The sequence below is a fragment of the Penicillium paradoxum genome (assembly GCF_028828445.1).
Source record: "Penicillium paradoxum strain IBT 22861 chromosome Unknown utg000007l_segment0_segment0, whole genome shotgun sequence".
Lineage (NCBI taxonomy): Eukaryota > Fungi > Ascomycota > Eurotiomycetes > Eurotiales > Aspergillaceae > Penicillium > Penicillium paradoxum.
Window position 1 is genome coordinate 3,684,166 of NW_026643185.1, and position 15,401 is coordinate 3,699,566.

At 47.7% G+C, this 15,401-nt stretch overlaps 4 protein-coding genes across 4 annotated transcripts; 2 read left to right on the forward strand and 2 right to left on the reverse strand.

The window, feature by feature from the left end:
- Positions 1-1,884: 1,884 nt before the first annotated feature.
- Positions 1,885-3,034, forward strand: N7457_008892 (uncharacterized protein; the record flags this gene model as incomplete). The annotated part of the gene is given in 3 exon segments (XM_057179935.1): positions 1,885-1,993; positions 2,011-2,196; positions 2,310-3,034. The coding sequence occupies 3 exon segments, from the start codon at positions 1,885-1,887 to the stop codon at positions 3,032-3,034; spliced, it is 1,020 nt and encodes a 339-aa protein (XP_057028321.1).
- Positions 3,035-3,503: 469 nt separating this feature from the next.
- Positions 3,504-4,514, reverse strand: N7457_008893 (RTA1 domain-containing protein; the record flags this gene model as incomplete). The annotated part of the gene is made up of 3 exons (XM_057179936.1): positions 3,504-4,096; positions 4,149-4,241; positions 4,319-4,514. 3 exons carry the CDS (start codon positions 4,512-4,514, stop codon positions 3,504-3,506), a joined length of 882 nt encoding a protein of 293 aa, XP_057028322.1.
- Positions 4,515-7,014: 2,500 nt separating this feature from the next.
- N7457_008894 (putative phosphoketolase) lies at positions 7,015-9,759 on the reverse strand (the record flags this gene model as incomplete). Its single annotated transcript, XM_057179937.1, has 7 exons — positions 7,015-7,052; positions 7,106-7,931; positions 7,989-8,919; positions 8,969-9,121; positions 9,174-9,408; positions 9,471-9,545; positions 9,597-9,759. 7 exons carry the CDS (start codon positions 9,757-9,759, stop codon positions 7,015-7,017), a joined length of 2,421 nt encoding a protein of 806 aa, XP_057028323.1.
- Positions 9,760-10,118: 359 nt separating this feature from the next.
- N7457_008895 (uncharacterized protein) lies at positions 10,119-11,738 on the forward strand (the record flags this gene model as incomplete). Its single annotated transcript, XM_057179938.1, has 6 exons — positions 10,119-10,495; positions 10,568-10,882; positions 10,956-11,018; positions 11,080-11,152; positions 11,207-11,584; positions 11,700-11,738. 6 exons carry the CDS (start codon positions 10,119-10,121, stop codon positions 11,736-11,738), a joined length of 1,245 nt encoding a protein of 414 aa, XP_057028324.1.
- Between the last annotated feature and the right edge of the window lie 3,663 nt (positions 11,739-15,401).

Below are 15,401 nucleotides of genomic sequence, written 5' to 3' on the forward strand. Positions count from 1 at the left end.
TTAACTATATATACTTAGTAGCGGATATACTAATTTCTATTATAGGGGAGATCCTTAAGGAGAGCTTAGATAGGCGTACGACCCTTAAGATATCGTAGCTATATTTCTACTCGTAGGTTCTTAATATCCCTACTCCGTACGTATAATATAGTATCACTATCCTCCGCTATTTAACGTAAAGCGCCGACGATATACCGAGTTAGTACCCCTTACCGGACTTAGCTAGTAATAGAAGGGAGTATCCGCTAGATTTCCGTACGTTAGTATATCCCTAGCGTAGATAGGTCGGTAGGGGGATATTAATACTAAGAGTCCTTAATCACGAGCTCCTATAAACCTCCGAGAAGTGGTCGATAGCGGAGAGTACTATAGAATATATACCTAAGTGCTTTAGTATATCGCTTCCGCTACCGATTAGTAGGGGTAAGATTATCTCTATATTTACGACTAATACTATAGTAGAAATACACTACTTTTATATTAGATCTTAACCTCATAACTTCGAATCTATTTAGTTTAGCCTACTCATTAAGTGTACTTATTCCTTAGAGAGGGCACTCGAAAGACTAGAAAGGGGGTATAGTTTAGTAGCGAGGGTATAAAGATATATCGGTATACTCTATACTAGTAATAGTATATAAAGATATAAAGATATAAAGATATAAGGATATCGAGATAAGATACGGAGTATAGAGTACGAAGTAGGGCTAAATCGTCGATTAGCACCATTTTTAAAAATCAACACCTATTTTAGAGTCACATAACCACCCTATAAAAACTCTATATATCCCCATTTCTACCCTAAAAACTCGATCAAATCAGCCCTTTTTATATAGGATCAGCAACTAGGAATAGCCTCATTTCTATACTAAAAACCCCTATTTCTACCCTAAAAACTCCATTAAATCAGCCCTTTTTATATAGGATTAGTAACTAGGAATAGCTTTATTTCTACACTAAAAACCCCCATTTCTACCCTAAAAACTCGATTAAATTAGCCCTTTTTATATAGGATTAGCAACTAGGAATAGCTTCATTTCTACACTAAAAACCCCCATTTCTACCCTTTTTATATAGGATCAGTAACTAGGAATAGCCTTATTTCTGTACTAAAAACCCCCATTTCTACCCTAAAAACTCGATCAAATCAGCCCTTTTTATATAGGATCAGTAACTAGGAATAGCTTCATTTCTACCCTAAAAACTCCATTAAATTAGCCCTTTTTGTATAGGATTAGTAACTAGGAATAGCCTTATTTCTACACTAAAAACCCCCATTTCTACCCTAAAAACTCGATCAAATCAGCCCTTTTTGTATAGGATCAGCAACTAGGAATAGCTTCATTTCTGCACTGAAAACCCCTATTTCTGCCCTTTTTATATGGGATCAGCAACTGGGAATAGCCTCATTTCTGCACTGAAAACCCCCATTTCTACCCTGAAAACTCCATTAAATCAGCCCTTTTTGTACGGGATCAGCAACTGGGAATAGCTTCATTTTTTACAACAGCGATATCATGATATGGTATGAAATATGATGTGGCTAGGGGGCGTCGATATCGTATATGGGGCGCAGAGAGTACTACGCGGATACAGTGTAAAATACAAAATCAGAGGGAAATCAGTTGCCAAGAGGCACCTTACCTAAAAGGGTTTAAACAGGTGTGCAAATAGCGAAAAGGTGGATTTTGGGGGTGTGCAAATAGTATCTCTCTTCCAAAAAAGCAATAGTGACGTCATCGTATGTTCACCGCTCACCAAACATTCCACCCGCCTTCTCTTTTTCTCCTCCAAGCTCCAACCAAGTCGAAGGTAAAAAGCAGGCAACTGTTGCTCAAAACTCTGCATTGCAGTATTCTTGCTCTGCTCACCTGAAGCTCCAAAATGCCGAATCAGACACCCAAGAAGCGAACTGTGTCGTGGGGGAGAACACGCGACCCGCGCGCGATCCCCAGACGGCGACAGCGGCCATTGAGCAAACCTCTCAATCGGCGTGCATTCCATCGGTAGCCCGCTTCATCCTTGTCGTTCTAAGCAGTCTTGTTGTGAGCTCCATTTTGTTCACATTTACATCCAACTTGACGGTCGGTGATCTCGGGCCTATCAGCAAACACTTAGAGGAATGGTGGGAAGTGGGGGGTTTGATAGGTTGGAGAGCTGTGGAGGTCGGATTGGCCTGGGCTCTAGGATTTGATGGTAAGTATCAATTAAGCATACATATCTTCTAGCACCTCTTCCATCCAGATACAAAGTTCCTGCAGATGATATATAGAGCACAGAGACTAACGTTATGCGATTGTGCGAAATAGGTCGCGATGTGGCTTCTTTCTTATTTATCACCCATCTGCCAACTTATTCTCTATTGTCCTTCTTTTACGGCATCCGCCCAACTTCGGCATTGATCGCATATGGAGTCACAATTGTCTCGGTGACACTTCCATTTGCCCTTTTGCGCCGGCCCTCGTCCGTACACAATCTTTCGCACACGCCTACTGATGCAGTCGCCAATCGTAACATTCTGCAAGACAAGACTACCACCTTCTTCACCACACTGATGGGGGCTTCAGTCTTCACCGTTGTGCTCTATGCCAGCTATGCCACTTGGCTTCCTGCGCAGCTGGTCATTCACTTCGAGAGTCTTCCGGATATCAGCGCGGCGCATGCCGGTCCCGCAGGCTTGCCTGTGCTTTTCCTGACGCTGATTCCTGCTGGTTGGGCTGCACGCGACTTCTTGTTTGTCAGCTCAGCAGGGTATTCGACCAGTGCTGCTCAATCTGCCAGCTGTGAGGGTGAATACTTGATTGCGACAATTTGTCGCAACACCTGGGGACGTTTGTCTACCAAAACGAGGATTTTGGCTTCGCGATCGATCATTCTTGCGCTTAGTGTCCTGCTCAATACGATCGTTCAGGTGGGTGGCACAATTAGCGATGTCTCTCTCGAAGGCGCCGCCACTTGGGGAGCAGTCTGGGCATTTGCAACGCTCACCGCAGGAGCAACATTCGGCTGGATTGAAGCTGTTGATGGGGTATGAGTATGTCATCATACATGATGAGAACAGCGTGGGGGGATCAGTACTCTATGATCTCGTTTCATCTGCACCAGTGGTAAGACCTAGTTATACCCTCATATCCAGTGTTCTCCCTCTTAATGGGACAATTGATCATAAGACCCATGTCGATCTTATGACAATACCCCTGATGATCTGTTGTGGGTCATTACTGTCAATTTCTTTCTCTGTTATCTAAAACCTCCGAGTTTCATCCGTTTTCAGCTGTCAAGCGTTGCTCTTTTTTTGCTTGAGCTGCTTGTCTATTACCCCTCTGTTAATGATTTAATGTGATATCATCAAGGTACTTGAAATTGATATGTATATGTATGAAACCAAGTTAACGACAATCGTAGATAAAAAAATCCAACGCTCGATGAGGTATCTATATTCCGGGGCTCAAAAAATGAGATTAATAACGTGAGGTATAAATCAAGCAAAATGCCAAACACAATCACCAATGAGTTGGTGGGCCCCCGTATCTATCAGCCGGAGACGAAGGGGACTCCGATTTATAAGAAGCCGACTTCTTGGGCAACAACCATCCAGGATGAATCACGTTGAAGATAGCCACAGAAACAATCATCATAGCCCCATCAAGTCCAATAAAGTATGACTCATGGGTGATGAGATACCCATCCCAACCCTCGGACAGCTCGATTGTACGATAGATACTCCGAACATAGATGCAAACGATGGAAAGTACCATCGCGCCAAACAGGGGGATGATGGGGCCGCTCAACAAACGGCGGCGCATAGTACGGCGGACGAAATCGATTGCGCAGACGACGAAGACGGTAATCGAGAATAGCTGGAAGACGATGCCGGCAACCATGATGTGTGTGCCTGGGTCGGTGTTGCCGCCGATCTTGTCGGCTTCTCCGGAGGCTATGCCGCCGCCGATGGCTTGGATGACGAGTGAGAGGACGTCGCAGGTGCAGAAGATCCAGAGGTATAGGTTTGGCTTTAGGAAGGAGGAATCGCGGCCGAGGATTTGGATGAAGCGGCCCAGGAGGACGTAGATGCCTGCGGTGAAGAAGGTTGGGGCTGGAGAGTGTTAGGTTTGATAGAGAGGGTCGATGGCATAGATGTGGCTTACCGATGATGAGCGTGGAGATTTGCATTAGGAAAGCGGTTGAGTTATATGGACATTTGGCTGACCAGGTACGACCGGCCCAGCCGATTACTTCGACTGTTTGGATGTTGTTAGTTTTTTTGTTGCGGAGAGTTAGGGCTTCGTGTGTCACAAGCCGGGTGGTCGTTACTTACCCAAACATCCAACAGTAAAGACGCTTGCCCACCATTGTCGTTTCCAGATAAATTGGACTGTGTGGACGATGCCCGAAAGACCGAAGAGTGTGCAGAAGGCAATGCCAGCGCCTAGTGAGGGGGTGTATCCATATGAGGGAGTAACGCCGTCGATATAGGCCGAGCAGCCTTTTCCGAGCTCTATCCTGTCGACCATGGCGAAGAGGGTGATATGCACTCAAGCAGAGGTCATCAGAGAGCTTGAAGAAAAAATTAAAGTCGAAAGGAGATACTAGTCAAATCCGTGATGATAGACTGGACTGGAAGATAGACAGGGACGTGCCAGACGTGTATAAAAGAGATTTAAAGACAGCCACGGCGTCTGTCTAAAAGCAACAAGGCACCAGAAAAAGGACCGAGAACTAGGCCTACTAATATTTAGGCGGACAAGTTGAGTATAAGTAAGAGTACGGAGTAAGCATGGCTGAGTCCCCACTGGCGCCCCCACCACCATCGGGCAAGACCTCGCAAGGCCAAAGCTATGGTTGATGGCAGACTAGTTGTACCATGTTCAATCATGTTCAATCCACCAGGGAACATAAGACCCGCATCTGATTGACCAATCCGGATGCCTGCGCAAGGCCCCCAAGTTGACGCTGCACCCAGAGCGGATTGATAAATGGCCCGACTCCGGCTGGTATAGCAAGAAAGGGAATATGCAGATATGGTAAGAAGCCCCGAACCACGCAATTCACCTCGTCACAAGAGGTGAACGGTCTTGGCTTATCAGGCAGCATGGACATTGGATTCTTTGAATCTATGGATTGTATGGATTGTATGAAACATGACATCAAAGCTCCGTGGGAGATGAAAATTCGACAGAACTTGATAGAGATTCGGGCCGAACTATAACGTACGGTACAAGGCGCTCGCAACATCCTCCCTTTTCGGCTTAGCGTGAGTATTGCCAAGTCATCCCAGCCCTGGTTCTTTTATTTCCGATCACACTGACAAACGGGGAGCAGATGTAGTGTATGCTGTAGGTGGTCAAGGGTAAGCACTGTGGCGTCAAAGAACGGTCTCTGATATCACATTGGATGTGAGGGAGAGGGTTGAGGGATATCTTTTGATATAGCCGCGATACCAAGGTAGGATGTGCGGCTCAAGTGGAAATGCTACAGTGAGATAGTAGGGGATAGTTGCCACATGGCTGACAATGCATAATTCAATTCCACAAGCCGAACATTGCATGTACTCATAGGAACTATATAAGTACTCTGTACGGAGTACTCCGTACAGAGTGGTGCAATCTCAAGTCGGAAGATCGGAAACAAATCAGAACTCCAGTCTCGGATGGCGGCGGAAGAGGAAATCTTGGATGCGAGAAAAAAAGAGAAAAGAGAAAACGAGAAGGATCCACCTAATCCTGGCTCTGGTACCTCTTCCTTTGAGTCTGATTTGTTGGACAATCCTTGCAAAGCCTCCAGGGCTGCTATTATACCTCACGGAGTACTCCGTAGGTACTGTGTTTGAGTCTGCCACACATATCATAATATTAACAAATGCATTTGCCACGGGGTTCACATACTTCTGATGCAAAAATAAAATGAATAAAAACATATATGATTTGGAAACATCTGAACATGCCCAACCGACAGGATCCATACCCAGAAAGCTGACGTTGACAAGACAGGGAGACTCGTACATCGTATACTTCCAGCTCCAGGTCCGTGAGTCAACGGGATCGCCGATCTTTGAGATCAAACAGTGGAGATCCAACAGCCCCCATCTACTTCAATCACCAAAAATACCCCATTCACAGTTGAATTGCCAGAATAAGAGTTCCACCGAGTCCAATTCTCAGGGCTCCAGTCAAATCATCCAATGGAGAACGACATGTCCCAGTTATCTTTGTTCTTTGTTCAAAGCAGATTGAGCCTCACATTGGCGGGATTCCAACACAGCGGGGGTATTCCGGTCGGATACCCTCCGCGAGGCTATCCTTTGCATGTGTACTCCGTATCGTGGCATAGCACGTCATCAATCAGATCCGATCCGATCCTTCGGCCAAAAATAAGTAGCGGGATGCGGACCTGGGCCCCGCGACTCCAGGCAGTATCATAAAGAGTGGGGGCGACGTCTGCCTTGATGGGGAGGAAACCAAATCGTTTCTGGTGGGGATGTGAGGGTCGATGGATCCTTCGTCTTACATACAAATGCTGTCTAAACAAAACCCCCGTATATGCAGTCAGATTACATTCGCTCCAGGCATCTTCTCATATTCACCACGCCGCCAATTCACGGCACCCAGATCATACCACCACAATATTGAGGTTATGAAAGACAGCCAAGTCAACGTTGGGTTTGATGATGCTGCTTACGGCTTGAGCTATACGCTGTATTATATCCTGTGGTGACGCTGGAGCCGGGCAGTGCGTCGATGCGTGAGCTGGAACAGAAAGGGCTGGGTTCTTGCTTATGGTGCATACCAGCCCCATGGGGACATTTCTGGTTGCGCAACAAGCGCCACGACGGATGATCCGGCCCATTAGGTGCTGATTCCAAGTATCTCAGGCCCCCCGCTGGGTATAAGACATTCAAAGCGGCAGTGTCTAGACCAGGTCGAACGCTTGCTCAGGTCGGAGTATTTGTCTGCTGATACGAGATAGATAGGCAGATATGCATAAATGATGAATTTATTAACTAACAACAACTCTTTAGTTAAACTGTGGCATGTCATAGACACCGTCAGGATCTAGAAACGAAAGTCAGTATTGCACGGACAGATCTTAAATATGGAATTCTCACCATTATGGTTTTCCACAATATACTTTCTCGTGTCCACAATCTTTTGCTCAAGCTGAGCGATCAGCTCCTGCTCATAGACCCGAACCTTCTCATTTATCTTCGAGCCACCACGGATAGCATGCTGAGCAACGTGGTAACGCGACACGCGATTCACAAGCATCATATCGAAAGGCGTGGTCGTGCTGCCCTCTTCAATATAGCCCGCGACAGAGACGCGATCAAGACTTGGACGTCCAAAGAGCAATCCCTGCAGTTCCGTCGGGTAACCGTGATAATTAAAATGTACAGGCTTATCAGGAGTGAAGAGGGTATTGAATGCCTCGGTAGACAGAGCATGTGGATGTATACCCTCATTCTCAAGAATCATCAAATCCGTCACGTTAATGACGCAGATACGCAGCTCTGGTATGAGCTTACGCAGAAGTTCCGCTGCCGCAATGACTTCAAACATCAACTCGACACCAATTCCAACGAGCACGACGTCTGGATGGGTCCCATCTTCCGTGCTGCAGAACTTCCAAATTGATGCTCCTGCGCGGCAATGGCTCTCGGCCTCTTCAGGAGTCAGGTACACTGGAGTCGGTTGTTTTGAGCCCACCATCAGATTCATGTAGTTCTTTGATCCAAGGCAGTGGTGCAGAGTAGTCAGGAAGGTGTTCGCATCTGGTGGTAAATACACGCGAGCTGCACTAGGCTTCAACTTCAGGACAGAGCCAATGAAGGATGGGTTCTGATGGGAGAATCCATTGTGTTCCTGTCGGGTCCAGGTGCTAGACTCGATGTAATTCATACTGCTGACGCTAGAGTGCCAATTTGTCTCTAATGCCTACACGGGGTATCTGGTAAGTATGAAATCGATCTAGGGGAGAGCTGTCAGACTGACCATCTTGAGAAACTTGGAATATTGCACCATCATTGTATGAATGATGCCAAGGAAGCTTTCATAGGATGGGAAAATCCCAGTGCGGCCGGTCAAGGTATAACCCTGCATGAAACCTTGGCACATGTGTTCACTAAGAACTTCAATAACACGGCCGCCGCGGGCATTGGCAAACTCGTCCCATTGGAAATTGCGGTTCGTGCCCTCGAACACCGCATCGATTTTGTTGCTTTCCAGTTCGTCTGGCGAGAATAGCCGCACCGTGCTGGGATTATCCTTGAATGTCTGATTGATAAGACTGCCAGTCAATTTCATAGCGCTTGCATTAGAGCCTTTCTCTGCACAGAAGGCTTTCCAATCCGGCAAGTTCGGCGGCACATAACTATTATAGCCTTCAATGCGCTGACCAAGCTTCTTTTTGTCTTCAGTCGGGATCACGGATTTGATCTCATCGATGATATCACCGTCTGACGTGAAGAGCTCTTCTGGCTTATAGCTTGAGAGCCACTTGTATAGTAAAGCTAGTTCTTCCTTGTCTTTCTTTGCTTTCGGCAAAGGTACCTGATGTGAGTGGTATGAGCCCTCAATGAACTGGCCATGAAGCTCCTTTGGACCAGACCACCCCTTAGGAGTCCGCAGAATCAGCATTGGCCACCGCGGCTTGAGAATTGGTTTTCCCGAACGAGCAGCCTTCTGGATCTTATGGATCTCCTTCACAGCCCAGACCATGGAGAAGTGCAAATCCGTGTCAATATCGTTGAGATCCTCTACAAAGCGCACCTGGTATCCGTACCCAGTGAAGAGAGCCACAAGCTCCTTGTGATCCATGCAACCAAAGATCGTGCGTTCACTGATCTTGAATCCATTTATATGCAGGATGGGCAAAACTGCGCCAGATTCTTTAGGGTCAAGATATTTGATCGCATGCCAGGACCTATCGACTGTCAGCGCTGTGCAGTTCAAAGGGGAAGTAATCGACGAACGCAGCGGTAGGACCAGATTCAGCCTCTCCATCGCCCACAATACACGGGACGATCAGATCTGGGTTATCCATGACAGCCCCGAAAGACACTGCTAATGCGTAACCTAGTTCTCCGCCTTCGTGGATGGCGCCAGGGGTCTCGGCGTTAATGTGACTGAGAATAGCTGTTAGTCAGGCAACCAAAGGGCAGGTCAAGGAGAACTGACCTTGGAAAACCAGCTGTTGTGCTGAATGTTGAGATAAGATTGTGTAGACCTTGGCTGTTCCGCGAATACTCGGGGTAGAACCTCTCCAACGAGCCTTCTAGCCACAGTGCAGCCAGAATTGCCGGTGCGCCATGTCCCGGGCCAACGACATATAACATGTCCAGGTCCATTGTCCGGATCAGGTAATTCAAATGAGAATAGACCAATATCAAGCCTGGGCATGTTCCCCAGTGACCTAGAGGCAGGATGTGTGTCAGTCATAGATGTTGCACTGAGTACTCTGGAGATCCTCCTCACCAAGTAATCGAGGCTTGACATGATCGAATGTGAGTTCCGACTTTAGAAGAGTATTTTTTTGTAAGAAAATCATGGCTAGGATTGAATTAGTCTCGCCGACGACCAATTATATATGGTGGCTCTTACCTGCCGCAATGTAACAAGCCGCTCGGCGGAACTTGAACAAGGCATCACAGGCCTTCGGATTCAAGGTTTGACGATCCAATTCGACACATAGCTGCTCAAGGTAGTCTGGCAAATGCGACGGCAACGGCTGCGGATTTGGTTCGGTGATGACCTCTCCAGGCATGATGGTAGCTTGTATGTAGTTTCAACGGGAGCTTGGCACGGATGATCGACGCGGGAGCCAAAGACAATAAGAAGAGGTGGAGGATGGTACAATATAGACGAGAGATGAATTGTAAAGAGACAGTGAAAGAAATTCTAAATGAAGACCATCAAACAAGATCTAAGCCATGCCCATGTGAGTCCTGGATATTTAACCCGCCTTCCAAGCTGTTCCCCGTGTTGGCGACGTCACTCCACACCCTGACATCACAGCGACAAAACAAACCTGAAAGCCCAGTTTATCTGGACAGGGTTTCAAGTCAATGATGATTAAAACCGAACCACCTACCTAGGTACTCCACCAGTCAAAGCAGTTTCAAAATGCCCAAATCTATTCTCGCCGTTAACGCGGGGTCATCCTCCGTCAAAATCACTTTCTATACATTCGAGCAACCACCAAGGACAATCGCAGATGCATCGATTTCTGGGATTACCGCGCCCCCACCCATGTTCAAGTATCAACAGGGTGACAAAAAACACAAGGAAGAACTGAAAGAAAAACTCAGCACACCTCAAGATGCATTCAAATACCTCTTGAGGCGCTGTTTTAGCGACCCCGAGCTCTCCGAAGTCGCTAGTGCCGATGACCTGAAGTATATCTGTCACCGAGTAGTTCACGGAGGCGACTACCACGACGCAGTCGAAATCAATGATGAGACACTGGATCGCTTGAAAGGACTAGAAGACCTGGCACCACTGTAAGTGCCACTGTCCCAGCTATACATGTCTGGGATGATGTTCCTCGTCGCTAACAGCGTCTTATCGAAAAGACATAATTTCTCCGCGCTGGAGATAGTTCGCCTGTGCAGGAAAGAACTACCCAAGGTGACAAGCATCACCTTCTTCGACTCCGCATTCCACAAAACTATTCCCGAAGCCGTGCGCACGTATCCCATCAACCAAGATATTGCCAAGGCGAACGGCCTACGGAAGTATGGCTTCCATGGGATCAGCTACTCGTTTATCCTGCGATCTGTAGCACAGTTTTTGGAGAAACCGATAGAGAAGACGAATCTCATTGTTATGCATATCGGGAGTGGGGCTTCGATATGTGCGATTAAAAACGGGGAATCGGTGGATACTTCGTGAGTGACGCGATGTAGTTTATACTGCAACACGCTGTGGTTCAAGTGAGAGTCATGCTAATGTATCGGCTAGAATGGGCCTGACTCCCTTGGCAGGATTGCCTGGTGCAACGCGGAGTGGAAGTATCGATCCTTCGTGAGTTGATATTGAATTGCTTTCTGTACTACATCCATGGAGAACTGATGATATGCTCTAGATTGGTATTCCACTACACCAATGAAGCGGGCAAACTAAGCCCAGCCAGCACAACAGGAATGCACATCAGCACGGTATGAATGTCCAACTGAATAGAGTCACACAAAGATTAAGAATGTAAACGTTAGGCGGAAGACATCCTCAACAAACAATCGGGGTGGAAAGCCCTCACAGGAACGACCGACTTCGCCAAGATCGCCGTACCCGATCCACCAAGCAAAGAACACAAACTCGCCTTCGACATCTTCATTGACCGCATCCAGGGCTACATCGGCAGCTACTACGTCAAACTCAACGGTGAATTAGACGGTCTGGTCTTTGCGGGCGGGATCGGTGAGAAGAGTTCCATGTTGAGAGGAACGCTAGTCGAGAAATGCCAGTGTCTAGGTTTGGCAATCGATGATGCGGCTAATGACAAGGGGCCTGGGGATGAAGAGACGGTCAAAGACCTTTCCAAAGGTACCAGCAAGGGGCCCCGAGTTCTGGTGTGCCAGACCAATGAACAAGTAAGTTGTTCGAGGGATAGAGACCGTGGAACCAACTTCTCGTGGTGTAGATTATAGTTGGTAGGTGTGTTATTATTGTATACTTCAGATTACTGACTGAAGATTTGACTTGCAGTTTGAGATGGCATACCACTGCGCAAACTCGCGGTGTTGAATTCTAAAGAGCGATGTCGATTGCGGGGGATTATTTTGGTCGGCAATGAGGACTGTAGTCAGTACTCCGGACTCTGTACGATTAGTGGCTATGGAGGAGGTTAGAGGAGCCGAAGAACTTGAATTACGAATAATATTGATGAAAGCACACCCAAGTTCTCTACATCGTACGGATAATCGAGCTATTCCAAATGATCCATATCCAAATTCAAATTCAAATCCGAGTCAGGTTGTCACATATTTCGCGTCCTTTTGACACTTGCCACTGGGGGTGAGGGGTGGCTGGGGTGACAGGTAGTCTCCGACGCATCGAATCCAAGAAAGCACCAACAGAACCCGGTTATAGGGAATTGGGGAGGATTCCCAGGGGTTTGGTCATATTTTGCGCCTCATTTCTCTGCAATGCATTCTATGCAATGCATCAGTGATCATGTCATTCCTGGTACGTATGTTGCAACATATACTCCAAGTAGGGGCCTGAGGACAAACAGTCCCTGCATACCAGCACTCGCTGGGGTTACTTTGTTTGTGGATCGAGGGCCGACGTACCCCGTACGGAGTACTCCGTACTCCGTACAATATAGAATGGCCTAAAAATACCAAAGAAATCAACAGGCGAAATGCAGGAATGTGACACATCCAGGTGGTCGGATTTGATAGCTTCGGGGGGAAGACTGTTCCCCGGTTCCAGCTTTGATATGCACAACACGAAAAGGGTCATCGCGATCGCAGATCTCGGGAGGACTCGACCGTGGCTCTGGCTCTGGCTCTGGTTCTGGTTCTGACGATCTGCAGGCTAGCGGTTTTGGGTACAGTACGGGTTAAGTCAGTACTAGTGAATGAGGAGACGCTATTGTCAGAATTGACTATCTTAGAATCATTATCTGGGGGATCAGACATCGGATCAAGAGATGGCGCATTTCGAACTCTGTACTCCGTACTCCGTACTCCGGAAAGGCCGCGGCGATCGACAGTGCAGAATGAGATTGGATTTTTTGATTTTAATTTATTTTTGGTCGATTTTCGAATTATTCTTCAGCGTGTCATACAGCCAGCATGCATAGTGTAGAACTTACATATCCTCCCGCAGCGAAGCGCAGTGTGACGCAGGAAGTACGGAGTACTTCGCCCAGGGGCCTTGATTCCCCGTGGAGCATCTCGGGGAACATTAGGCGTTGACGCGCCAAGTGGCCGCGGATCACTCGAGGAGAAGCCGACCCCTCTCGACGTGGGTCATACGCGATGGATTTGTATGGCTCGATCAGTCATACTTCCTGCGTCATGCCGTGATCAAAATAGGTACCTAGGTACCCGAAGTCAGGGGGTGACCCAGAAAGCAAGAGAAAGGAGACGATCGAACCCGCCAGACTGGCGTTGGAGCCGTGGAGCTGTCGGCGATCCTTATTTTTGCCTTCGCCTGCAAGTTAATCAAGTAGCCGGGTCGCGATGTGGATTTGGGCCTGTCACTTGGAATTTGAAGGTCCAGAGAGGTCTAAAAAGGTCAGTCCACCCTGTTCGCTTTGATGAGCTCGGCTAAGAGCAGCCGTCAATCTCGGAATCGTAGTTTAATAAAGAGTCTGGACTTTGTGTGTTGTAAATTGTTGGTGGCTTGTACCAGAGTGAGATAGTTCCGATTCCCAAAGAAAAGGAGAAGCTAAGAATTGAAGCGGCTGAAAAGGCGCATCTTTTTTGGTTCGGGAAAAGGTGCAGTTTCTGGTTCTATTTTTTGATTTTAATTTCGATTTTTCTCCATTTATGCTACTCCGTACGGAGTCGATGACCTTCACTTGCGGAGTACGGAGTACGGAGTACAGGCGGAATACCTCGAGCTACTGTGGACACTTCGCTGGGAATCCGCTATCGTATGCTATGGACCACATAGCGCTTCCAGAACTTTCCATATATGGAGCCTGCTCTTGAGGCAGAAATGAACTAAGATCGCCCGGGTTTGCATCCGCGGAGTCTTAGTGCGCCTTCCCCTATGCCTAGCGATATTTAGATTGCAGAGAAGCGAATCACCTCCAGTCCACCTCCGTCACAAGATACACAGAGAACCCCCCCCAAAAAAGCAAAATGCACACAAAGACACCGATACCCACTCAATTTCAAGAGCGTTGACATATCCACATTGCCTGTCAGATGAACAAAGAGCCAGCTGGGGTTCGATGTATCCAGACTAGGAACCCCCCTGCTTCGCGACGCGCTGCAAGGCAAATCACAATGTCAATGCGGGCGGATATTGATCCGCGACCGTTTATTTTCTTTTTTGTTTCGATCCTTCGACGCCACCAGGTGTATGCGGGTAGGTGCAACTGTGAGATCCCGATTTCCAACAAAGGGAGATATCGAAGAGGAATGGTCGACATCGTATTGGGGCACCGATGAACGAACGATGAACGACCAAATCTCGGGAAGACTAAGACGTTCCGGAAGCGATGGAAGGCGGTTCATGCAATCAGGTAACCTTGTTTTGGCCACTAATGCATCCAGCCGAACGCTGGAAATCTGGAAATCTGGAACCCTGGAGAGGCTGTCTCGACTCCGTAGAATCCAGTCTCGGATCATGAACCGCCACTCTGGGTCTCGGGCCACCGTTGTACGATGTACATCAGAAGATCCCGAATCTGTTGGGCTCAGATGGTGTTCCCAACCCGGAAAAAAGGGGCTACCAAAGGCCAATGGGGGCCATTAAGGTTGACAATGTGAGAGAATGGATACTCAGATGGGCGAATAATGGAGACTGGAGTCTCTTGTTTTTCTCCCGTTTCTAGCGCCGTTCTAGCTGTAATCGAAACGGCTTCTCATACACTCCGGTTCCACTATGGAAGAATAGGAAGCTGCTTTCCTTCGATAATTCTTCCATAATGGAGCTTGCTTTCCGTCATTGCGGTAACATCATACGTAAACCTGAGGATGCCGTGCCTATGACTTCCTTTCCCATATGGAGCCTCGATCCGCAGGGGAAGATCGTCAACTCTACTCTGTACCGACGTAAAACCGGTCTTCCCCTTTTCCGAGCCTCGGTTGTACGTGAACGTAAGAATCATCTTCAAGAAGCGTCAGGAACTTGGGGAGGTTGGGAATGTCTCCGTCTATTTTTCCCCCTCTCTCTTTCTGGTTTCTTTCGACGGAGTAATGGTGTAACAAAGCAAGTCCCGGCACTAGGATATTAGGGCGACCTAGTATCTAGCTGCGTTCGAAACGGGTCTTGAATCTCTTGCCAACGTTAGGCTGTAATCTACAGTCGATCTTCTAGCCCCCGATTTCCACGAGGGAGAGGCCCGGATTCCCAGCGCCGATGGAGGAATTTCCTCCTTTTGGCATAGGGTGGACACTGGCTGAAACACGACGACAATCTATGGACCCTCGTTGGACAAGCTGGAGCACAAGCTCGTAATGCGTAGAGACCTTGGTCCCAGATGGGAGTCGCCATGCCGCCGAGGGTATAAATTGTGGCTTTGATGGAGCAGGTACTGTGTCTCCAGTGTGGCAAACATGAGGAAAGCTGACGCAGGAGGTATCCTTAATTACCGGATTATGGGGGTGGAGTATCTATCTTTTGATTTATGTATTTATCTTCGAAAATGTACTCCGTACGACGTCTGGTATCATAGTTGGTACCTGGACCCAAGCCCCCGGGAGAGCAAGGAAAGGCTAGAAGACC